Here is a 25,415-nt window from a genome sequence, read left to right on the forward strand (position 1 = left end):
GGACCATCAGAAAAGGTTCAGGATCTGCACTCCTGTGAGCTCCTGCCGAATTCAAGGCCTGACTGTGTGACTGAACGTAAGCCGTAGCAGCCATTTTGTGCTGTGCCCAATTCAAAAAGGTTAGGGACCCCTGGTCTATACCTTAGCAATTCTCTAGCAGCTTCAATTGGAATACAAGAGATAAAACTCAGAGCTGCCTGGAAGAAGCAATAAAGTGAGTCTTCACAGAAAACATAAATGTAGCCAAGGGAGAAAGAAAAATATTTTTTCCTTTAATTGTAGTCTGCCAAGATTTTCAGTTCCCCCCCGCCCCCGAGGTAAAACTCCACCAGTCAAGATTACAATTTCTACAGCTTCCAGATTGCCCAGTCGGGAAGAAGCAGGGCCCAATGGATTCATATCAAGTTCTAAAGACAGACTTATACGCTGACTGACACAAATAAGCAAGTAAATTTTAGTTTAAAGGAAACTGATTACTAGCTCAGCTGCTTAAAGTGGCCTGAGAAACAGATACAAATGCTTTTCACGAAGATCCCAAGCAATCCTTTGCAGAGTTACTTCTGTCTAATGGCCAACCGAGATGCAACGTTTTATGACCCGGTGCTCACTTCCCCCTACCAGACAACATCTGTTGGGAATGAATTTTTCAAGAGCGGCAGTGCCTTGTTCAGATGGGGACTGTAGTATGAGGAGGGAGAGGGCTTCAGCTCCTCCCCCGTCCAGTGACATTTTTCTGGCCTAAAAATGTTCCAGGGGATGTAATTTGCTGGGTGGGGGAGGGTGCTCCATGAGCACTTTGAGCTTTTAAAAAATACCCGGTTGCTAGATGGCTGTAGTGCAGGGGTGGCCAACGGTAGCTCTCCAGATGTTTTTTGCCTACAACTCCCATCAGCCCCAGCCATTGGCCATGCTGGCTGGGGCTGATGGGAGTTGTAGGCAAAAAACATCTGGAGAGCTACCGTTGGCCACCCCTGCTGTAGTGCAATAACATTAAAAACTATCTATTGCCACAAATCTACTAGCTCCTCTGAATTCCCAGATCACATTAAAAAAAAAAAAGTCTCTAAACTCTCATCACTGCAATGAAAAGGGCTAAATGAAAGCCAGGAATTCAGAGGAGCCAGTAGATTGGGGCAACAGACAGCTAATGTTGGCTACAGTGATCCAGCAATTGCCAATTTTTAAAAAAGCCCCAAAAAGCCCTCCAATGAGGGGGTGAGGCAAGGAAAGTTCAAAGAAGATAGCCATGTGGACACTACGTTTGCTGCTGGTTTGAATGCCTCAACATTTGTAGTGGCAATGAGAACTGAACAGTGAATCACCACTAGATGTGGAAGCAGCCTACAAGATCTGAACCTTTCTTGGAGAAGGCAAGATAAAAATGCTTAAATAAGTGAATATATTTTCAGGGTACATTTATGAGCTGTAGTCTATCTTCTCAAACGGTCCTATGCAAAACAGTTAGGAGTATTCTGGCACACGCAGTCTCTGCAAGCACAATTTTTTACATTTTTCACTATCTTCAGCAATGAATCAGAATTGTTAATTCAAATTACTATGGCACAGGTTATTCAGCTGCTGACTTGTTTCAGATTTGAAAATAGACACATACATGAAATAGGAACGACGACAAAATAAATTGCTATGCAACATTGAAAAAAACAGTAGAAGTCGCACGCTTAATCCATGAGCCAATCCCACTGCTGTGCTCTCGGAGAAACTACAGTACAATTGTTTCAGAAGCCTCTCTCTAATAATTTGTTGCATTTTAAAAGCCTATTACAGCATATATTAATGGTGCATTTAATGAAAATGTGCCTTACCGTAACGTTCCATGTAATCCAGACCCTAATTTGCTTATTCCCCGGCCAACTGAGTTTGTTGTATAAAGATAACACCCATCTGCTGCAAGGCAGCGCCCCAAATCTGCATCTGTAACAAGAAGCGTGCATAACAAAGGAAATATCTTCCCAGGCAGCAAGGTTATGGTTATCAGGCAGGGGGAACTTCTACATGCTTCTGGGACAACACAGAAGCCAATTCTTCTACATGGGCCATAAGCAGCATACTCAAACTTTGCCCAAAATACCTCTTACCATTGGCCCAACATGCTCAAGGCCTATATTTCTGCTTCTAAAAGGCAGCAGCATTTGCTTGATTCCCTAATCTGGCTTTGTAGTCAATGATTCAGCAAGGGCAAGTCAAGTTTTTTTTTAGGCAAGCACTCAGCCATTCAAGCCACCCAACAACACACATAGCACGGAAATGTATGCTATTCATCTTCTGGCAACCTCTGTAAATATTTTGCACCAATATCTGCATGCCCACAGACAAATTATTCATTCTCCTATCATTCATGTTCTTGAAATTACACAGTAATTTCCATTACTGCAAAGCCAGTGCAGAAGACCCACTGTTAGAAGCACATTTGTAAGAACCACATTTCTGTCCCAAATGGGGCAAATGGTTAGCATGAATTCAATGGTTACATGCGCATCTTCTGTGGTTGATGCCCCTCGGACCGGGGAACCGGGCACTCCTCTTGGAAAGAAATACTTTGGGCTTCTGTCCTCAACACCTGCTCGGGCTTGTAGCACAGTTTCTAACAAGGAAAGCTGTTCTTGTAACTTCAGATATTTATAAGGCATGGCAATTTAAATGCAAAAATCCCCAGACAGCTTATTACAGCAGTTCTGCTTTTTCACATCAAGAGTCTCACCTTTATTTTCTGAGCTAGAACCAGGGTTACCATCAGGAGCTGGCAACATGTCTTCAAAACCCCAGGAGACCACGTGCTTGCCCCCAAGCAAACAAGAGGGAGATCCAGGGCCCCCTTCCAAAAGCAACAACCTTTAGAGAACAGAAACAGGACTTCCATGAAAGGGAAACATTTCTATGTACAGATAAGAGAGTTCACATTAATATGTATTTATGTTGATTCATACAAACAAAGAGAACTACTAGTGTACTTCACAGCTGTAACTAACTTCGCTTTTCTCACTGTTGACTTGAAAGCTTTTGTAGCCTTGCTAAATTACAGAAATCTCATTACTGCTCAAATCTTAATATTAAACATTTGGTCTATAGCAATATGTGGGACAATTATCTCCCAGAATCCTCCTTCCTACCTGTATAATACATCGGCAACAGGCAGGGATCCCAAATCGCTCTGTTTCTGCAAAAGGTGCACCGTGTGAACAAATGTTTTCAATGATCCCCTAAGGAAAGAGACAAAAAACAGGGCAGCAGTCACTTTTTTGAAACACAGTAAGACATTAACGGTAAGACATCACAACAGACTCTCATTTATTGCACTTCACACCCAGGATATTTAATGACATAGACATCAATCTGCTATTCTGATTTATTGTTGCTTCAGCCCAGTCAACACAAACTAACAAACACCAGACCCCAACTTGTGATTCTTTTGATCTGCTAAAAACATTTCCAAGACTTTGCATACTAACTCACTGCCCACTGTCTATATATTTAGGACTGCTTGCCATTCCATCCTATTGTCTGATGAAGTGTGCTTTTAGCACACGAAACCTTACATTCTGAATAAAACTTTGTTGGTCTTAAAGATGCAACTTGACTCCTTTGTTCAGTAAGACATCAACTTTTTTTTTTTAGCTATTCAAGAATGAAGCAACTGGTTCAAAGCCTCAAGATGTCTTTAAAAAAAAAAAAAAAGAACCTGCTCATTTCACTACAATATATGGCTCATTAGGGCTTACCTCTTTAGAGGATATTTCAACGTCTAATTCATTTCATGTAATTCTAACAAGGGCCTTGTATGTCTTGATGGAAACACTCATGTTATGCACAAGAGACCTTTCAACATGACCTGCCGTGATTACTCAGATGACTCCATTCATAAAATCTACTGGATAACGGTAACTGTCAAAGGACAAGATTAATGATAGGCTCATGGCACCCAGCCACATCTCCGTTCCTCTGGAACTGCCTCTCCACCTTCCAGAACCACAATATGCTACAGTTTAGTTGGTTACTGGCACAAATTAAATGTGAACCCAGAACAAAGCGCCGTGGAACAGGCCGCAGATATCCTGCTGCACATCTCTGCATAGCAAGTTGGAAGGGGGGGGGGGAACCCCAGATCTGCACATGAACAGACACAGCTTTGAGATATCAACACTGCCTTCTGCCATTCTTCACAGAAAAACAGCGGTGAAAATGCTGAAAACAAGACAGTGGACAGATAGGAGGAGACTAAAGATAAAATATTCGTGAAGCACCAGAAAGGGCATTTACAGAAACTGAAAAGACTACCAATATCCAGTACTGCTACGCCAGGAGCTGCTGCAGAATTTCAGCACAGAAAAAATGAATCAGATGCAGAGTTTCCCCCCATTAGAACAAAAACTCCTGGCAAAACCAATCCAAGGGCATCAAGAAACAGAAATCTTACTGAGAAGAAGCTTTATGGATTAGGTAGGTTCTAAACAAGAGTTCTGCAATTTAGGGCAGGGGCAGCAATATTGGGGACTCCAACAATATTGGGTTTTGCAGCATGTTGCTCTTCAGCACGACAATTTGTGAACAGTAGGACCTACCATAGAAACAAAGAGAAACAGGACAGGGTGGGAAGAATAAAAAGCACGTTGTCCATGACTCTGTTTCCCCAAACAAGTTAACTCACATTCATATTTTCTTGGGGAAGAGGACTGAAACAACTAGCTGGGCGAGTATTAAAGAGGGCGAGCTGTCTTCTGAAGAACAACAAAGACCATTTTTACAGTCAATTTCAGATTTAAAGCTATCTTGGAAAAAACATCAATTCCAAAGCGGAGGCCATGTAAGAACGAGGCCAGTTTGGTGCAGAGGTTTAAACCTACCCATACGATGTATTATTTATTTCTTTAACTTATATCCCATCCTATTCCACAAGTGGGCTCAGGACGGCTCATAGCATAGTAAGATCACAATAAAACCAATAAAATCCAACCATCAAACAGTATAAGCCGGCACTAAAATATTAATAAAATGACACTAAAATACTAATAACTCAAATCTCCTCATGCATGCATGATTTGATGCATTCATATAAAGGTTTTTGAGACAAAGGAGTGTTTGTCAATACACTTTGCAAGGATCCATTACTTAGCATGGCTCCATTACTTTGCAGGGATCCATTACTTAGCGTGACAAATATGCAGGCAAGAAGCTCTGACCGTGTGTGACTGAACAGTGAAGGCACAAGCCTAGCTTTGAAGCTATTTCCTGGTGACAGAGCGACGTTGGAACCTAGTTAGGACCAATGTTCCCTCTAGCTGCAGAGGCTTGCGAGGAAAAATTCTACTTTGTGAGCTACTGATATTGACGTTGTGAGCTATGGGCAATAAAGTTGTGAGCTACTGCATAAAGTATTGAGCTTTGGGGTCATCCTGAGCTAAGACAAAAACATATGAGCTGGAGACTAAAAACCTGAGCTGGAGATTAGCTCACGCTAACTCGGCTTAGGGGGAACACTGGTTAGGACCCTCCTCCTCACATGCCCTGCTCCAGGTGAGGTGGATGGCAACCAGTGGCAGGGTTTTTTCAGTGGGCAGGGGAGAATCTTGATGGATGTATTAGGGTTGCCAGCCTCCAGGGGATGATATACTTTGTATACTTTGGTGAAATTATAATATTTATTACTGTCAACAGCAATTACTGTCTTTACCCTTAGAATTAATTGTAGTATATAATAATTTCGGTCACTACAACCTCAGGGTTGTTTTTGTGTATACAAACCTCCCGGTGACAGCTGGAGATCTATGATTATGACTGATCTCCAGGTGACAGAAATCAGTTTACCTGGAGGAAAACAGTCACATTGGAAGTTGAACTCTATGGTATTATGCCCCAAACCCCGCTCTCCTCGGGCTCCACCCCAAAATCAATATTTCCCAACCGGGAGCAGGCAACCCTATGAGGAATGCTGGGTTTTCATGTTAAACCATGAAGATCTCTTTGAAAATTCTTTCATCATGTTTTATTTTATAAGCCACTCAGAGTAAGTTCCCTGGAAAGGTAGCCTGCACACGTTCAAGATAAACAAAGAGAAAGATCTTGCATCGTGTTTGGCTGGGATTTAGAAGAAGAAGAGGAGGAAGAATTGCAGATTTATACCACGCCCTTCTCCCTGAATCAGAGACTCAGAGCGGCTTACAATCTCCTACGTCTTCTCCACACACACACCCCCGCAACAGACACCCTGTGTGGTGGGTGGGGCTGACACGGCTCTCACAGCAGCTGCCCTTTCAAGGACAACCTCTCCCAGAGTTATGGCTGATCCCAGACCCAAGCCAGGTTTTCCCTGCAGCCACTTAGCAGCTGTGTGGAATGCTTTCGAAAAACCGAGGAGAGTCCAATCAGACATGGACCACCACTGTGGGGCAGGAATAGTTCCTGCCTCTCCCCCAGCCATTTTCCCCAGCTAGGGCGAATGATTTTCCTGTTTTTGCTGCTCCACATGGAGTATTCTGTGCAAGTGGAGCAGCAAAATATCCCCTTGCCTTGCACTGTTTTGGTGCAGGAAAAGAGCTTGGGGAGGAGGAAGGAAGGAGCCCTTCCTCTCCCACCTGGCAGTCCTATCCTAGTTGCATTCTCCTTTGTTTTTAAAGAGCCACTCTCCACAGCTGCTGTGTGGCTGCTAGGAACCTGAGTTAAGTTTGGGGAATCTGGTCTTTGTTCTTTAAAAAGCCAAATGGGTAGTTTGGCCCTCATTTGTACATTCTATGGACACTGCAGCTGCTGTGAAGCAACAGAAAAGACCTTCTCACTCTTGGAACAGATGAAAGTAAAAGAATACCTACTGATGTAGGACAAGAATAGCGGTGATACTGTGAAGTACATTTGCAGAGATGATTACCGTGAAGATGTAACTGATGTAAATTGCAAAAGTGATTAGGCAGCACTTCTAAAGCGCAATTTGAGAATGGTTGTCAAATTACAGTACAGCTTGATCCTGTGAATACAATTCCTTCTGATCTTGCATTAAAATAATGCCGTCGTCATCCAACCCTCACAATATCAGTGTCTTGTTTTGCTTTCATTTTGGTGAGACTTGTGGTACGGCGTAGTAGATAGTGTGTCAGACTAGGATCTGGAAGACACAGACCAGAATCCCCACTCTGCAATGGAAGCTTGCTGGGTAACCCTGGGCCAGTCACACACTCTCAACCTAATCTACCTCACAGGGTTGTTGTGTTGGTAAAATGGAGGAACGGATCATTATCTAAACTGCTTTTGGTCTCTACTGGGGAGGAAGGGGGAGTAAAAATAAAGCACTTAAATGATAAATAAATGAATTTCAATAAATGGAAAAGCGAGGGGAAAATGAAATAATTGTGGTCTTACAGAATCTTGGCCTGTCACCCTCATTTGCATGCACTGGGAAGCTCATCTCCTCTGCCAATCTACAAAAGTTTCCATCTGAGGAGCAGAAATTGTTTTGCCCTCTAAAGTTATGCAAAAGAACTCTGGTAATGGCCTTTTGACAACACTACCATTTGGTTCAGATTAACCTCCAACTACAAAGTGTATATAACAACTATCTTACAACATTTCCAGTAGGTAGTCCTACCTTCCCAAGATACAACACTAAGGACCTATGTTAAAAACAAAAGAACCATCCCTGCTGGAATCACACAAAATGTCCAGTAACACCAAAAGTTCTGTTTCCCACAGTAGCCAATCAGATGCCTCAAAGTAGCCCACAAGTATGCTATGAAACAACCACCTTTCTCACCTGTCTGCCCATAGGAACAGGTGTTCAAAAGTACACTCATCACACAGGCTTCCTTTAGCCCTCATGATTTAAAAGCTGATGAACTAGTTATAATAATTAGCATTTGTACAGCACTTTCAAGTGTGCAAAGTGTGCTCATTCTGCTGTGGTGCTCAAGGAGTGACCTTGGGACAGCTGCACATTCTCAGCCTAACCTACTTCATAGGGTTGTTGTAAAATGGAGGAGAGTGATGTAAGAAGATGAGGGGCAGATAAAAGGTACAATGATGCATTTGTGGGAATGAGAGAAGAAAACAGAAGGGAGAGGATATCACAGATGCCAGTAAGAGAGAATGAAGAAACAGCATGGGGGAAGGAAATACGGAGGAAAGTGAGGTGCCCACAAAAGTCCTTAAGAATTCTCCACGATGCACCTGGGCCTGCCTGGCAGCCAGCAATGTGTAACTGGCATCCATAACTGTGCAATTTGGACATAGTTTTCCTGGGGAGCCAATTTGGTGTAGTGGTTAAGTGCGTGGACTCTTATCTGGGAGAACTGGGTTTGATTCCCCACTCCTCCACTTGCACCTGCTGGAATGGCCTTGGGTCAGCCATAGGTCTCTTATCTGGGAGAACCGGGTTTGATCACCCCCTCCTCCACTTGCAGCTGCTGGAATGGCCTTGGGTCAGCCAGAGCTCTCTTATCTGGGAGAACTGGGTTTGATTCCCCACTCCTCCACTCGCAGCTGCTGGAATGGCCTTGGGACAGCCATAGCTCTCTTATCTGGGAGAACCGGGTTTGATTCCCCACTCCTCCACTCGCAGCTGCTGGAATGGCCTTGGGTCAGCCAGAGCTCTCTTATCTGGGAGAACTGGGTTTGATTCCCCACTCCTCCACTCGCAGCTGCTGGAGTGGCCTTGGGTCAGCCAGAGCTCTCTTATCTGGGAGAACCGGGTTGGATTCCCCACTCCTCCACTTGCAGCTGCTGGAATGGCCTCGGGTCAGCCAGAGCTCTCTTAGAGCAATTCTAAGCGCTGTTCCCTGGGCTTACCTAGATACGACGGAGGAGATGGGAAGGAAGCACTTCGATCAAGCTCTCAAAATCTTTTGGTTGCCCCCTGGGCTAAAAGAGGCTAGGCTTAATTCCACCACAGCAAGAGCCTTCTCGGCTGCAGCCCCAAGACTCTGGAGCACCCTCCCAGAAGCCATCAGAGCCCTGCGGGACTTATCGCAGTTCCGCAGGGCCTGCTAGACTGAACTGTTTCGGATGGCATATGACATCTAATGGGAGAGGGCTGCCACCACATCTGGATCTGTTGCACTTTAGTACTAACTGCCTAGGATCTGTACGCATTGAGAAAGGAAATATTATATGTCTGAATGAGCCAGTTTTGTGTAGTGGTTAACTGTGCGGACTCTTATCTGGGAGAACCGGGTTTGATTCCCCACTCCTCCACTTGCACCTGCTAGCATGGCCTTGGGTCAGCCATAGCTCTGGCAGAGGTTGTCCTTGAAAGGGCAGCTGCTGTGAGAGCCCTCTCCAGCTCCACCCACCTTACAGGGTGTCTGTTGTGGGGGAGGAAGGTAGAGGAGACTGTAAGCTGCTCTGAGTCTGATTCAGAGAGAAGGGCGGGGTATTAATCTACAGCCTTCTTCTGAGAGCCAGTATGGTGTAGTGGTGAAGTGTGCGGACTCTTATCTGGAAGAACCGGGTTTGATTCCCCACTCCTCCACTTGCACCTGCTGGAATGGCCTTGGGTCCGCCATAGCTCTGGCAGAGGTTGTCCTTGAAAGAGCAGCTTCTGGGAGAGCCCTCTTAGCCCCACCCACCTCACAGGGTGTCTGTTGTGGGGGGGGGAAGGGAAAGGAGATTGTAAGCCGCTGAGACTCTTCGGAGTGGAGGGTGGGATATAAATCCAATATCTTCATCTACCTCACAGGGTGTCTGTTGTGGGGGAGGAAGGGAAAGGAGATTGTGAGCTGCTCTGAGACTCTTCGGAGTGGAGGGTGGGATATAAATCCAATATCTTCATCTACCTCACAGGGTGTCTGTTGTGGGGGAGGAAGGGAAAGGAGATTGTGAGCTGCTCTGAGACTCTTCGGAGTGGAGGGCGGGATATAAATCCAATATCTTCATCTACCTCACAGGGTGTCTGTTGTGGGGGAGGAAGGGAAAGGAGATTGTGAGCTGCTCTGAGACTCTTCGGAGTGGAGGGTGGGATATAAATCCAATATCTTCATCTACCTCACAGGGTGTCTGTTGTGGGGGAGGAAGATAAAGGAGATTGTGAGCTGCTCTGAGACTCTTCGGAGTGGAGGGTGGGATATAAATCCAATATCTTCATCTACCTCACAGGGTGTCTGTTGTGGGGGAGGAAGGGAAAGGAGATTGTGAGCTGCTCTGAGACTCTTCGGAGTGGAGGGCGGGATATAAATCCAATATCTTCATCTACCTCACAGGGTGTCTGTTGTGGGGGAGGAAGGGAAAGGAGATTGTGAGCTGCTCTGAGACTCTTCGGAGTGGAGGGTGGGATATAAATCCAATATCTTCATCTACCTCACAGGGTGTCTGTTGTGGGGGAGGAAGGGAAAGGAGATTGTGAGCTGCTCTGAGACTCTTCGGAGTGGAGGGCGGGATATAAATCCAATATCTTCATCTACCTCACAGGGTGTCTGTTGTGGGGGAGGAAGGGAAAGGAGATTGTGAGCTGCTCTGAGACTCTTCGGAGTGGAGGGCGGGATATAAATCCAATATCTTCATCTACCTCACAGGGTGTCTGTTGTGGGGGAGGAAGGGAAAGGAGATTGTGAGCTGCTCTGAGACTCTTCGGAGTGGAGGGTGGGATATAAATCCAATATCTTCATCTACCTCACAGGGTGTCTGTTGTGGGGGAGGAAGGGAAAGGAGATTGTGAGCTGCTCTGAGACTCTTCGGAGTGGAGGGCGGGATATAAATCCAATATCTTCATCTACCTCACAGGGTGTCTGTTGTGGGGGAGGAAGGGAAAGGAGATTGTGAGCTGCTCTGAGACTCTTCGGAGTGGAGGGTGGGATATAAATCCAATATCTTCATCTACCTCACAGGGTGTCTGTTGTGGGGGAGGAAGGGAAAGGAGATTGTGAGCTGCTCTGAGACTCTTCGGAGTGGAGGGCGGGATATAAATCCAATATCTTCATCTACCTCACAGGGTGTCTGTTGTGGGGGAGGAAGGGAAAGGAGATTGTGAGCTGCTCTGAGACTCTTCGGAGTGGAGGGTGGGATATAAATCCAATATCTTCATCTACCTCACAGGGTGTCTGTTGTGGGGGAGGAAGATAAAGGAGATTGTGAGCTGCTCTGAGACTCTTCGGAGTGGAGGGTGGGATATAAATCCAATATCTTCATCTACCTCACAGGGTGTCTGTTGTGGGGGAGGAAGGGAAAGGAGATTGTGAGCTGCTCTGAGACTCTTCGGAGTGGAGGGCGGGATATAAATCCAATATCTTCATCTACCTCACAGGGTGTCTGTTGTGGGGGAGGAAGGGAAAGGAGATTGTGAGCTGCTCTGAGACTCTTCGGAGTGGAGGGTGGGATATAAATCCAATATCTTCATCTACCTCACAGGGTGTCTGTTGTGGGGGAGGAAGATAAAGGAGATTGTGAGCTGCTCTGAGACTCTTCGGAGTGGAGGGCGGGATATAAATCCAATATCTTCATCTACCTCACAGGGTGTCTGTTGTGGGGGAGGAAGGGAAAGGAGATTTTGAGCCGCTCTGAGACTCTTCGGAGCGGAGGGCGGGCTATAAATCCAATATCATCTTCTTCTTCTGAAGTAACACCATTGTAATTTATCTGATTGTTTTAATATTGCTTACCGTTTATTTTTTATGTTGTTAGCCACCTTGAGTCTGCATGGAGTAGGCGGGATATAAATATAATGTAAATAAATAAATACAAAGGCCAAGGACCAGTCCCTTGGCACAATGTTATTCAAACCAGAATATTTTCTCCCACAGGCACACAACAGTCCAATCCTGCCCAGATTTCCCCCTTCCCCTTTCCTTACCTTGCACAAGCCAAGGCAACGAGGGCAGCGGCAGCGTTTTCTTTTTGCTTGTGTGGAATCTGCTGGCCTGAGGTGGAGGTTTCCCCCAACCAGGAACACAGTAACGATTCGATGCCGTTAAGACAGTCCGCTGGCTCCTTAGTCAAGCTTAAGGGCTGGCAGTCACGAAGGCAAGTCAAGAGCACCTCAGCAGTTATGTTACACAGGGAAGGGTCAGTTCTACTTTGGGATTCAATGAGAGGAAAGACCAAGAGCAGCCCCATCCGCGATGTGAACGGTGCCTGCTCGGGTTGCTGCAGCAGGCCCTGCCGCTTGAGCAAGGCCAGAGTCTCCTCGTCCCCCGAATTCTCCCGCTCATGCTGTTCTTCCAAGGCGAGCTGACGCTGGGCATTCCAGAGTCCACGCAGGGCATTCAACCGGTACTCCAGCAGGCGGGCGTAGGCATTGCTTTGATTTCCGCAAACAGAACGCAAGCGCTCCGACAACTCCGTTGGATTCTTAGTCTCAAAAGTTAAAATCTAAGGGGGAAAAATGAGAAGAACCTGATGTTAATAAATGCACAGACCAGGTTGCTCTTAAGGGGGCCTCTCAAAAATCAAGACAAAATCTTATGCAACTTGGAAACATCCTAAATAAAAACATAAGAGAAGCCATGTTGGATCAGGCCAATGGCCGATCCAGTCCAACACTCTGTCGCACAGTGGCAAAAAACCCCAGGTGCCATCAGGAGGTCCATCAGTGGAGCCAGGACACTAGAAGTCCTCCCACTGTTGCCCCCCCAAGCACCAAAAATACAGAGCATCACTTGCCCCAGACAGAGAGTTCCAACAATATGCTATGGCTAATAGCCACTGATGGACCTCTGCTCCATATGTTGATCTTGAAGCTGGCTATGCCTGTAGCCACCACCACCTCCTGTGGCAATGAATTCCAGAGTTCTGCAAAACATCCCAAATCTAAGAGTTCTGCATAAGATACAATCATAGGTTTCAGGTGACAAATGTATCAACCTATCTCTAGGTTTATAATTCAGGAGCTACAAAACAAGCAGAGGTCACTAGACTGCCTCGAGTAACCAAAAACCTCTCTTTGAGGTCTACAAATTAAACAGTAAAGTTTTACCTCCTTTATTGATGATTGTTCGCTCGTCAAACACAAGATATTATGACATATTTTCCTCTGTCTGGGAACCAAGCGACGTTCATTTCAAAGAAAAAAATTAAGAAATCATGACAGAGAATCAGTCAACAATTCTGCCCTCCTTTAATTAGCAGGTTTTTTTAAGATCATAAAGTAAGATACGGCTAATGGTTTTGTTGAAACATTTCGATCATATGTACACTGGCGCACAGATGCGCCAGTATGCCAGTTCTGAAGACTGGCTTTCTAAGCCCCAAGACTTCATTTTCTAGTCTCTGTTACTCAAATATAGACGGCCCTAAAACGATCACTTTGCAGAGGCCAGCCTCATTCCCTGCTGCTGACTGGGCACCATTTGTCTTTGAGTTCCGCTCTTTAAAGTCTGTCCTGGGAAAAGCACAGGTGCTTCGTTCACCTTCTGACCTCATCAGTTTCATCACAGCTAAGCAGCTAAAAGCCAGGCCTGCAGAGGGGAAAAATTCTATTGATTACTCCCCAGCCCCCTGCAACATTATCCAATCTCATAAGAGCATGCAATGCAGACACACAATACTCAGCGCTTTTATGAAGCATTTGTCATGTGTGTCTTGCACTAGGCACAGAGTCAAATCACCATCTGCTTTGTTTCTAAGTTTGTTTGTTTTTTACGTTAGGGTCATGTTACAAGTTCCTTTATGATCAGTATCAAATACTTCTGAATTTACAACGTTTGCTTTTGTAAGAGCTCTTAACGTTTTTTTAGAGGAAGTGACTTGAGATGCAACACTGGTTCCTCCTCCCCCAAAACAATTTTAATGGAATTTGACCATTTTTGAATCATTTTCAAGGACAAAGCTCAGCTAACACCAAACAGGGTTATCCAGAATGGATTTCAAAGATAATTAACTAAATAAACATCACCCAACACACACGACTGCTGCAGGTATTGATTTATCAGTGTCCCAATCTCACAGCTGCTTTTAAAAATCCATTAGGATTTCCAGTGGTACTAATCTGCAGTGGCACCTCACAGGTTCTACAAACTGTGATCTTTATTAGAGCTTTCCACTTTTCCCTCCCCAAGGTTTTGATGGTCTTTTGCCTTTGCTATCAAATTACAGAGAAAAGAGCTGAGGCTGTGGTTGAACATCTGCCTCACATGTAAGAAGGTTGCAAGTTAAATCCTCAGCATCTCCAGTTAAAAGGATCATGTAGCAGGTGCCTATCAAAGGCAGTGTTGTCTATTCAGACTGGTGATAGCTCTCCAAGTTCACACGTAAAGGTCTTTCATAGTACCAAGTTTGATAGATCAGTGGCTTGATTTAGTGCAAGGCGCCTGCATATGTTCGCATACACATTGGGAGGTGAGCAGGTACTAGTGGACATCCCAACCTGCCAATCATGGTCACCTACCTCCTCCGGCAAGCATCACTGCAACTCTTAACTCTTTGTACTGGTTGGGCTCTGGACCTTAATGCAAACATGGAACAGCAGGGAGAATAAAGAACTGAAGAGAAGCCATGTTGGATCAGGCCAATGGCCCCTCCAGTCCAACACTCTGTGTCACATAAGAACATAAGAGAAGCCATGTTGGATCAGGCCAATGGCCCATCCAGTCCAACGCTCTGTGTCACATAAGAACATAAGAGAAGCCATGTTGGATCAGGCCAATGGCCCCTCCAGTCCAACACTCTGTGTCACATAAGAACATAAGAGAAGCCATGTTGGATCAGGCCAATGGCCCCTCCAGTCCAACACTCTGTGTCACACGGTGGCCAAAAAACCCAAGTGCCATCAAGAGGTCCACCAGTGGGACTAGAAGCCCTTCCACTGTGCACCCCCCCCAAAGCACAAGCGATAAAAAAGCAATATGCAGCCCACTGTTTCATCTAAAATATTTGTTTAGCTTTTAGTTATCATCAAAGGCTTATCCACCCAGATTTAGTTTGGTACCAGCTATAGCAAGGGAAAGGCCATGGCGTTGTAGGTTCAAGTCCCAGCATACCAAGTTAAACGATCTCAAGGAACAAGTGCTGGGAAAGGCCCTTCTCTGCGCAAGACCTAACATAATTCTGCAGTCCTCAGAAGAATCCCATTTCCTTGAGAAATATTGCATGGTGTTGATGTGGGGGTGGGGGAAACATGATGATATGGAAATTGGGGGGGGGGGTGTCTCCAGGACACAGTCAAAATAAGATGTACAGGAGCAAGAAAGGGATGGAAGCTCTGGAAGAAACAGACTCCCCCCCCCACACACACACAAGCCAATCTTGTTTTATTCCAGCTATGCCTGTCAGGTTGCTATGGTAATGGTGATCAAGGCAGAAAGGTGATGAAGATCAGCAAACAGCAGCAGAGGGCAAAGAGATCTGAGCAGAAGTGATTTGGGCATTCACGATTCCAGAGGATAACAAAAACGCTGCTCCGGGTAGCTCTGAACCCACTAAGGGCCTGGATAGTGTCAACACCCCATCTGAATGGCAAGGTAGGTGCGACGGAAATCTTAAAAAACAAAAACTATGACACCTACGATGGAGAAGACCGCATAAGACCCTCTTCCCCAAGAGTCTTGAGCAATTTGTAGATATCAGGAAAACAAGAGCAAGGACAGAAGTAATGAATTTAAGGCATAAAAACATGACTGTTCTCATTCACTGCCCAGCTGAAAATGCATGCCAGCATCTAAGGTCGTTAAGTGAGTATGTTTGGGGGAGGGATTGTGCATGATGTCATCTATGCCATATGCTAGGGGAGTTTTCTAACAAGTTCATACAGCTAATTCTCGTGAGCTCCAAAGGACATCAGGCATATATTTCTTGCACAGCTGATGCACCAATCTCAAACACTTTTGGAGAAAAGTTCCCAAAGGGATCTGTGATACAGCAATGGGGACCTGCTGCTTAGCAAGAGACTCTGTGAGTCCAGTGAATATATATGAGCCCTTGGGCACCTCCTAAAGAGGCTCACTGGATCCAAGCCACATGGCAATCCCACGCTTCTTCAAAGTGGGCCAGAGGATGCCCTCTAAGTGCCTGTCTGCTGCTGGAATTGCAAAGCGGATCTTGTTTGGGGCCTGATCAGAAGATTATCCCAAGCAGGAAATAACAAGATCAGCTACTGTGAAAGGGTTATCTAATGAGGCGATCATCTGGCAGCAAGGAGATCTCAATAGTAAAAGAAATCTTCATTATATCTATTGTGTGCTTGGGCACATCTGTTTCAAGGGGGCTAGGTTATGTTCTTGCTCTGCTTTGTGGGAAATGATTGATCTTGTATAACAGCTTTTGAGTAATCATTGTTCTGCTTTCATCTTAGTACCTGACAAAGCCGGTAGAAAAGAATCAATGCATGGGGAAATATATTTTTTTTTGTGGGGGTGGGTAGGGAGGAGTGAAACTTTTAGTAAGCACTAAGCACTAGCCATGTTTTAAAAATAAGTTTAGCACTCCTGAAGACAAAGGAACACTGAAATGGAAAGAGTGTCCCCTAGAGGAACAAGTTACTTCATCTCAAGCAGGACTCTGGAGGGGCAGCATATAAATTTATTAAATAAAAATAAGCTTAAGCTCATCTGAGTACGTTTATTTGACATAAATTTAACCAGGAATAACAGAACAAGGGAGGAAGCCAATGAGGGAGCAGGAAGCAAGCCACTTGGCAATGGCCAGTCTGTAGGTCAACTTAGGATTTCAACCTACATATTAGTAAAGCAAAGGAACAATCTGAACTTCACCAACATAGACTTCCAAATATTCCTATTGTTGGACTGTTCAGCTTGAGGCCTTGCAGTTCAAATGAATGCCATTCAAACCAGCACTGATCTGTGGCAAACTAGTAGCCCCTAATTAGAATCTGAAATCATGCCTGCAAACAGATGTGTATCCCAAACTGGGAACCAGTGAATTCTGTCTGCCACGTCCCCCGACATTCACACTCTTGGATCGACAAAGCATCAGCTCTCCGCACCAGTCACCCTATGGATTTATCAGCTGACAACACATTTATTAAATACTATTATCAGCATGACTTTTTTTTTGTAGAAAAAGCCCAGTAGGAACTTATTTGCATATTAGGTCACACCCCCTAATGTCACCATAGTTTCACACAGGGCTTTTTGTAGAAAAAAGCCCACCAGAAACTCATTTGCACATTATGCCACTCCCCCTGACACCAAGCCAGCTGGAACTGCGTTCCTGAGCGTTTCTGCTCAAAAAAAGCCCTGATAATCAGTTCCAGTAATGTTCTAATAAGAAATCTGGCAGAATTAAGCACTCAGAAATCTGTATCATTTAAACAGTCACTTCAGCCAAACAAAATTGGGGGAGGAGGGGTTTCCTCATGTTACAGCACCTGAAGGACTCTTCCAACTGTGTGCAATTACATTCCTTTTGCATCTCTGCAAAACTTAACCCTGGACAGTTCCCTTGAACTCTAGCACCTGATTACAGATTTTAGAGTATGACTGTGAACACTGCTACTAAATATTTTTTAACATGGATGGAAAGGAAATTCAGCTTTGCTATACCACTACTGCCTGTGTCTTCTGCCTGGGTCTTGTTCTATTACTCATACCCACAGTTTCTTGCCCTCAGTCATTCAAGTCGAGTATTTAGCTTCGTTCTGACCACCGCTGCATTATCTTAACCTTTGTTGTTCCTAATCAAAGTCCGTCCCAGGGCTTTTCCTCTGTTGTGCAATAAAATCATGCTCAAGAATTAGTGCTCTAGACTTAGGACCAGCAATGCAGGGCAGAACATTGTTCAATGCTATATTTTTCCACAGAAAATATTCCATCCAAACACATATAGGTAAATACAGGCTGTTTATCTACAGTTGTACCAGAACAAATCTATCATGTTAGATAGGTTACGTCTAGGATATGAAACACAGATAACCCGCACTACTTGTATATTGTCCAGGCTTGTGTATTTACCTTCTTTTGCTAATGTTATTAAAGTTTCGCTAACAATAAATATTTAATTAACTTATTTAAGTTTGCATGGTAAAATTTGTCCACATCAGGTTTTCCCAGAAAACCCACATCACTGTTTAGGATTACTGTTCAACAGGACTCCCTGACTCAACACACATTTGGGCACTGTGACCAAGCTGTCCAATAACTTCGTCTCAAAGTTCACAGTTTGCTCTTAAATAGCTTTGATCAAACATTAACATTTTAGTTACTAATAGTATAAATATGAACAAATTAATGTAACTGTGAAGGAAGGGCTTCCTCTTAAAGTAAATGAGACAATTACCCGGCAAATCGGTTTTGAAAGATAATTTCAAAAGCTCTGATAACTAAAACGGTCTTTGCCCAGGCTCAGCCCGAGATGTTTTTCCTCCTCTACCCTCTCGCTCAAGGCAAGAGGTGCACCCTCAAGGAGCCCCCGGCATCTTCCACAACACTGCAAGCATCCTGCGCACATCTCTAACCTCCCCAACACATTGCTTCATCAATTGCCCTCTTGGATTGTTTGCACAACTGAGCTTGTCCTCTCAAAGATTCCTACCTTAACCACTAATTCAAAACTCCACCCCCCACACCTGCTAAGAGGAAGTTCATCTGACTACAAGTGTTAGGTCCACCACATCCATGGGCTGGGTAAGTCTAGGAGGTAATATATGTCTACCTGTGGGAGGGTGTAGTTCCAAATACCCTAAAAGACCCTGGAGGTCCCTTCCAACTCTATGATTCTAAAAGGCAGCCATGAGACACTCCGCCCCCCCCCCCCCCCCAAGAAGCTATCCCTGGATACCACTGACCTAAACAATCACCACCCTGTGGCCAACATTCTGAGTCAAGGTGCTTGAACAGGTGGTGGCTACACAGTTTCAGGCACTGTTGCACAAAATGGATTATCCAGGCACATTTCAATCCACGGCTAGTAGCCATTGATAGATCCGTCCTCCGTGAATCTGTCTAATGGCCTTTTGATGTCTGCGGCCATCACTACATCTTCTAGCAGTGAATTCCGTATTTTAATTGCTATCTAAAGAAGTCATGATTTAGTCCATCCTAGATCTACTGCCCATCAGTTCATTGGATGCCCTCAAGTTCTAGGATTTTGGGAGGGGGAGAAAAAGTTCTCTTTGTCAACTCTCTCCATCCATTGCATAATTCTATAAACCTCTATCATGTCCCCTCTTGGTCATCTCTTTTCTAAACTGAAAATTCCCAGACTCTTCAGTCTTTTCCTCATAGGGAAGGTGCTCCCAACCCTCTGGACATCTTGGTTGCCCTCTTCCATACTTGTTCCAGCTCTGCAACACTATTTTTGAGATATGGTCACCAGAGCTGCCCACAGTATTCCAAATGAGGCCACACCATGGATCTGTACAGGGCGTTATAATATTGGCTGTTCAATTTTCAATCCCCCTCATAAAAATCCCCAGCATAGAGTTTGCCTTCTTCGCTGCTGCAGCACACTGGGTTGACACTTCCATTTCCCGATCCAATATGACTCCGAGATCTTTTTCCCCCTCTCAGTCAACCTCATTAGCTTATAATTGAAGCTGGCATTTTTTCCAATGTGCATCACCTTACACTTATCAACACTGAACTTCATTTGCCATATCGTTGCCTGAGCACACTGTGAAGATCCTCTTCGGGCTCTTCACACAAATCTTTTTTTCACTATCCTGAATAAACTCGGCCATTACATTGTTCGCCTCTAGCCCCAGATCATTTACGAACAAATTAAAGAGTTCTCCCTCAATACTGATCCCTATGGAACCACATGGCTTACTTCCCACTGCTTATTTATTCCTACTCTTTAAAAAGGTAAAGGTAGTCCCCTGTGCAAGCACCAGTCGTTTCCGACTCTGGGGTGACGTTGCTTTCACGGCAGACTTTTTACGGGGTAGTTTACCATTGCCTTCCCCAGTCATCTATGCTTTCCACCCAGCAAGCTGGGTACTCATTTTACCGACCTCAAAAGGATGGAAGGCTGAGTCAACCTGAGCTGGCTACCTGAAACCAGCTTCTGCTGGGATCGAACTCAGGTCATGAGCAGAGAGTTCAGACTGCAGTACTGCAGCTTTACCACTCTGCGCCACGGGGCTCTCCTACTCTTTACTCCCTGTTATTTAAACAATTTTAATCCATAAGAGAACCCATTGCATGACTGCTAAATTGACTCAGGAGTCTTTGGTAAGTTTGCAGACACAAATCTAATGATCAAATCATTTAAGTGGGTTTTTGTAGCTATTTCTATTATTCCCCCATTACTTTTTTACCATTTGATTCTACTAGCTATGCAGGAATAAACCTGGATTAGACACTGAATGGACAATCAACAAGGCGCTTTGCGTCTTACAGTCAAGTGCACCTTTATGATGTCTTTGTTTTCAAACATGCATTGCTGCCTTCTTACTTAAATAGTTTCATTAGCACTTCCAAGCAATTTACAGTACTCCATTGGAAAAATGCGGCTAGTAATTTCATTCTGAATTTCAACGTTGGTAGAGCTAAACATTTGCCTCTCTCACTTAAAGTGGCACTTTTTAGTATTTAGAATTTTTGTTAATTCTGAAGCCAAAGCTACCAACTCACTGTGGCTGGACTGTAACAAAGGAAACATCATCATCATTTTATTTATATCCCGCCCTCCCCGCCGAAGCAATGCAGTCCAGTTAGTGTTGGGTGTCATTTATAAAATGCTTTAGGCAAAAAAGAAAAAAGAAAAAAAGAAACAGCAATCAAGTTTTACTGATTGATTCTGCCATAAAAAGGAAAAGAGCAGAAAAAGCGAGCAAGGAACTTTTGGAGAACGATAAACAGATTTCTCTTCATTAATTGTGCGTATACGCATTACATGTCGGCAGAAGAAAAATAGGTTGAACGCAATGCTGGCACATACGGGTATCAGAGGAAAAATATTAGTCAAAAGCTGTACTAGTTCTCAGGCCCTCTCTTGCAACGCATCAAACCTAGGAAATAAAACAGGAGTGTCGCAAGAATTAAGGTAATGCTAAGATTTCTCCTCCTGTGCGGGAAGCCTCATATTCTTCCAAAGGGCTTCCCTCTTCTTCAGTAGAAGAAGATGATGAAGATATTGGATTTATATCCCACCCTTCACTCCAAAGAGTCTCAGAGCGGCTCACAATCCCCTTTATCTTCCTCCCCCACAACAGACACCCTGTGAGGTAGATGAAGATATTGGATTTATATCCCGCCCTCCACTCCGAAGAGTCTCAGAGCAGTTCACAATCTCCTTTACCTTCCTCCCCCACAACAGACACCCTGTGAGGTAGATGAAGATATTGGATTTATATCCCGCCCTCCACTCCGAAGAGTCTCAGAGCGGCTCACAATCTCCTTTCCCTTCCTCCCCCACAACAGACACCCTGTGAGGTAGATGAAGATATTGGATTTATATCCCGCCCTCCACTCCGAAGAGTCTCAGAGCGGCTCACAATCTCCTTTACCTTCCTCCCCCACAACAGACACCCTGTGAGGTAGATGAAGATATTGGATTTATATCCTGCCCTCCACTCCAAAGAGTCTCAGAGTGGCTCACAATCTCCTTTCCCTTCCTCCTCCACAACAGACACCCTGTGAGGTGGGTGGGGCTGGAGAGGGCTCTCCCAGAAGCTGCCCTTTCAAGGACAACCTCTGCCAGAGCTCTGGCTGACCCAAGGCCATTCCAGCAGCTGCAAGTGGAGGAGTGGGGAATCAAACCCAGTTCTCCCAGATAAGAGTCTGCACACTTAACCACTACACCAAACTGGTAGTAAGGATATGGGACATATTCTGCCATCATAGATGCCATGACCCAAGATCTGTCAAGATCACAGTCCATTTTCCTTTTGATTAGACAGAGGTTTCCTCCAATAAGAGGCCATGTGAGCGGAGAACAGCGTTTATTTTAGAACAGCGGTCCCCAACATTTTTGAGCCTGTGGGACCATTTGGAATGCTGACATGGCACTGCGGATGTAGCAATAAAATGGCTGGTGCAGGAGGCGAAGCCTGCCACAAAATGATGGCCACAGCTTAATTTTAGTCACACAGTGAAGATCCTTGTAGTGTGGTGGCAGCTGCTGCCAAAGCAATATTTTTTAAAAAACCTGCACAGCCAATCAAATTTTCAATAAATCAGAAGTCCTGCTTCTACCTGGCCCTGCTCACTTACTAAAAACACTCGGTGGGCACCAGAAAAGGTGCTGGCGGGAGCCACTGCACCCACGGTTGGGGACTCCTGTTTTAGAAGCTCTGGTTTCAAATCACACCCTGCTACAGATATTGCAAAGCCTGGGGCAATTCAGTCTCTTTCAGCTTTCATTTGGTATTTGGGACTAACCTACTTGAAGTCTCTTCCACAGCGTTATCAGAACATCTTATACCCGGGGTGGCCAACGGTAGCTCTCCAGATGTTTTTTGCCTACAACTTCCATCAGCCCCAGCCATGCTGGCTGGGGCTGATGGGAGTGGTAGGCAAAAAACATCTGCAGAGCTACCGTTGGCCACCCCTGTCTTGTACCATGGCAGCCACAGATACGCATGAAGGTGTAGCCACCGTGTCACACACCAAACACAGCATACAGAAATACTGAGAATGCAGTGGGGTTGCCAGCCGGTGAATCACTACAGCCTCAGCGCCTTATTATTTATTTATATTTTAGAGCAGGCACCGCATCTGAACCAAGCCATTGAACTCAAGTAGAACCCATTAAGTCAGCATAAATGCTGCATGCAATATGGAACTACCATGACACACTACTTATTCTGAGTATGTGCCAGAGAGATATATTTTTTAAAAAAAAACATGCAAGATAATTTAAGCCTGCTCTCAACTTAACCTGGGAAGAAGCAGCAATTTACTAAGAGGTATTTTTAGCAAAGTGCGCAGGAAACAAGGTTCAAAAAACACACGCACCCAACAATAGTGCGTATCTGAAGTCATGACTCTGCTCCACAAACTCTGTTCAGGGTTCTGTTGTCCACCACAGGGTATTCCCCATTCCCTTCACTCCCCACCGGGATCATGGCAGCTGCATTTCTAAATGGAAAATGCATCAGCAGAAGAAAACAATTGCTGATTTTGGTCTGATTGTTTTGAGGTGTGCCACTGTTTTTACATTTTGCAGTCAGAGGTTTCCCCATCACATGTGAAACATCATGAGTTCTGCACAGGTGCCAGAAGAGTCTCTGTGGAGCTCTGGCAAATTCTCAGGCCCAGCATGGAACAAGGAGACTCAGCTCAGCTCAAATATTTGAGTTAACCTAAACTACACAAGCTGGCAGCTGACCAGAGCAAATGTTAAAGGGACAATTAAATGCCTACATAGGATGGAATTCTTTGGAGAAAGAGCTATATTTGATTATCGAAAGGCTTATGTGAACCCAGTGGAGTTTTTAACATTTCTTCACCGGAACAGAAAACAAGATTTTTTTAAAAGAATTTTTTTTTTGCTATGTCCAACACTCCTCTTAGAGGTAGTCTGCTATGCAGCAAGAGGGATTACAGTGTAAGAAACCAAAATCTATAAACTCCTTGGGATGCACAGAACTGATTGTAGGATTGTCTGGGCCCAGGTAAAAAACTAGACAATAATCTATGAAGCAGAGTTCAAATGACTGTAATACATTATTCACCACTGCTTATCAAATGTAGGAAAGGAAGCTCAAGGGTGCAAATTTAGATCCAGGATACCCATGCAGTTTACAGAGGAAGGGAGATGTGTCCTTGGCTCAGTCAAGCCTGACCTTCTTCACATAGTTGTTAGGGGGATACTAACCATGTATACCAATCAGGGTTCCTTGAAGAAAGTGCAGAATACAAATATGTTCATTTTATTGATCATATAATATTTTGTGTTACGTTTTTAAAAGATATTTTCTAAAATCATTATGTCTCTCTCTCTTTTGCATTTGTGTCTGCATGTGCACATGCCTGAAGTCATAGTTGACTTTCGGCAACCCCTACTGCGGCTTGGACGTTTCAGAGAGGTGGCTTGCTTGCCTGCCTCTGCAACCCAGCCCTGGTATTCCTTGGAGGTCTCCCATCCAAGGACTTGCCAGGGTCAGCCCTGCTTAGAGCTTCCAAGATCTGATAAGATTGGGCTTGCTTGGGCTGTCCACTCAAGGCACATGTGTAAGTTTTAAACTCCTTGGTGAAGCAACAAACTGGCAACTGCCTTTCGCCTTTCTCAACAATCAAGTCATTTGCATCTTTGGTTTAGTTCCCATTTGGATTTGCCCTGAGCGTTATTTGAAATTAAACGTTCCCTTATTTGCCCAAGAGCATTCCTACACGTGGCTGGATCTGTCTGCATGGGATGCTCAGCCATTTGGCACCTATAAATTAGAATGTAATGAAATAATGAATGGGTTGACATGCTGCACCCAAAGAAAGGGATGCGAATGAGGCCAGCCAAAAAACCCATCACTTCCTCCCTCTATCTCATGCATGACCGCCAAGGTGAATCACTAAAGGGGACCATTCAGAGAATGCAGTCCTCCTGGTTATTAGCATGAGTAACTGCAACTGAATCTTATAGGCCTTCTGGTCACCACCTTCTGGATGTTCCAGTATTTTAAGTGGTCCAGCTGGCATCTACTATACACAATTGCTAATCTCTTCCTAGGATCAGAAGGCTTTCTGGAAACATGACCATGGGGTAAAAGGATTACTGAAGGAGGATAGGGAAATGGCTGAGAAGCTAAATGAATTTTTTTCCTCCGTCTTCACTGTGGAAGACGAGAACTTTTTGCCCGCCCCAGAACCACTAATTTTGGAAGGGGTGTTGAAAGACCTGAGTCAGATTGAGGTGACAAAAGAGGAGGTCCTACAACTGATAGACAAATTAAAAACTAATAAGTCACCGGGTCCGGATGGCATACATCCGAGAGTTCTGAAAGAACTCAGAGTTGAACTTGTGGATCTTCTAACAAAAATCTGTAATCTTTCATTGAACTCTGCCTCCGTTCCTGAGGACTGGAAGGTAGCAAATGTCACCCCCATCTTTAAAAAGGGTTCCAGAGGAGATCCGGGAAATTACAGGCCAGTCAGTCTGACTTCAATACCGGGAAAGTTGGTAGAAACCATTATCAAGGACAGAATGAGTAGGCACATTGATGAACACGGGTTATTGAGGAAGACTCAGCATGGGTTCTGCAAGGGAAGATCTTGCCTCACTAACCTGTTACATTTCTTTGAGGGGGTGAACAAACATGTGGATAAAGGCGACCCGATAGATGTTGTTTACCTTGACTTCCAGAAAGCTTTTGATAAAGTTCCTCATCAAAGGCTCCTTAGAAAACTTGAGAGTCATGGAGTAAAAGGACAGGTCCTCTTGTGGATCAAAAACTGGCTGAGTAATAGGAAGCAGAGAGTCAGTATAAATGGGCAGTCTTCGCAGTGGAGGACGGTAAGCAGTGGGGTGCCGCAGGGCTCGGTACTGGGTCCCATGCTCTTTAACTTGTTCATAAATGATTTAGAGTTGGGAGTGAGCAGTGAAGTGGCCAAGTTTGCGGATGACACTAAATTGTTCAGAGTGGTGAGAACCAG

The 25,415-nt window shown here is 44.7% G+C and overlaps 1 protein-coding gene across 2 annotated transcripts in view; it reads right to left on the reverse strand.

Annotated features, from left to right (window-relative positions):
- Positions 1 to 25,415, reverse strand: part of HECTD4 (HECT domain E3 ubiquitin protein ligase 4) — a 192,735-nt gene that overhangs the window by 144,045 nt on the left and 23,275 nt on the right. For both annotated transcript variants that reach the window (XM_060250370.1, XM_060250369.1), the window contains exons 2-5: positions 11,783 to 12,300; positions 3,129 to 3,218; positions 2,720 to 2,850; positions 1,824 to 1,932 (exon numbers count right to left, since the gene is read on the reverse strand). In XM_060250370.1, the coding sequence (XP_060106353.1) occupies positions 1,824 to 1,932; positions 2,720 to 2,850; positions 3,129 to 3,218; positions 11,783 to 12,300 (848 nt within the window). The remainder of the gene's footprint in view (positions 1 to 1,823; positions 1,933 to 2,719; positions 2,851 to 3,128; positions 3,219 to 11,782; positions 12,301 to 25,415) is intronic.

The sequence above is a fragment of the Heteronotia binoei genome, chromosome 11, assembly GCF_032191835.1.
Source record: "Heteronotia binoei isolate CCM8104 ecotype False Entrance Well chromosome 11, APGP_CSIRO_Hbin_v1, whole genome shotgun sequence".
NCBI lineage: Eukaryota > Metazoa > Chordata > Lepidosauria > Squamata > Gekkonidae > Heteronotia > Heteronotia binoei.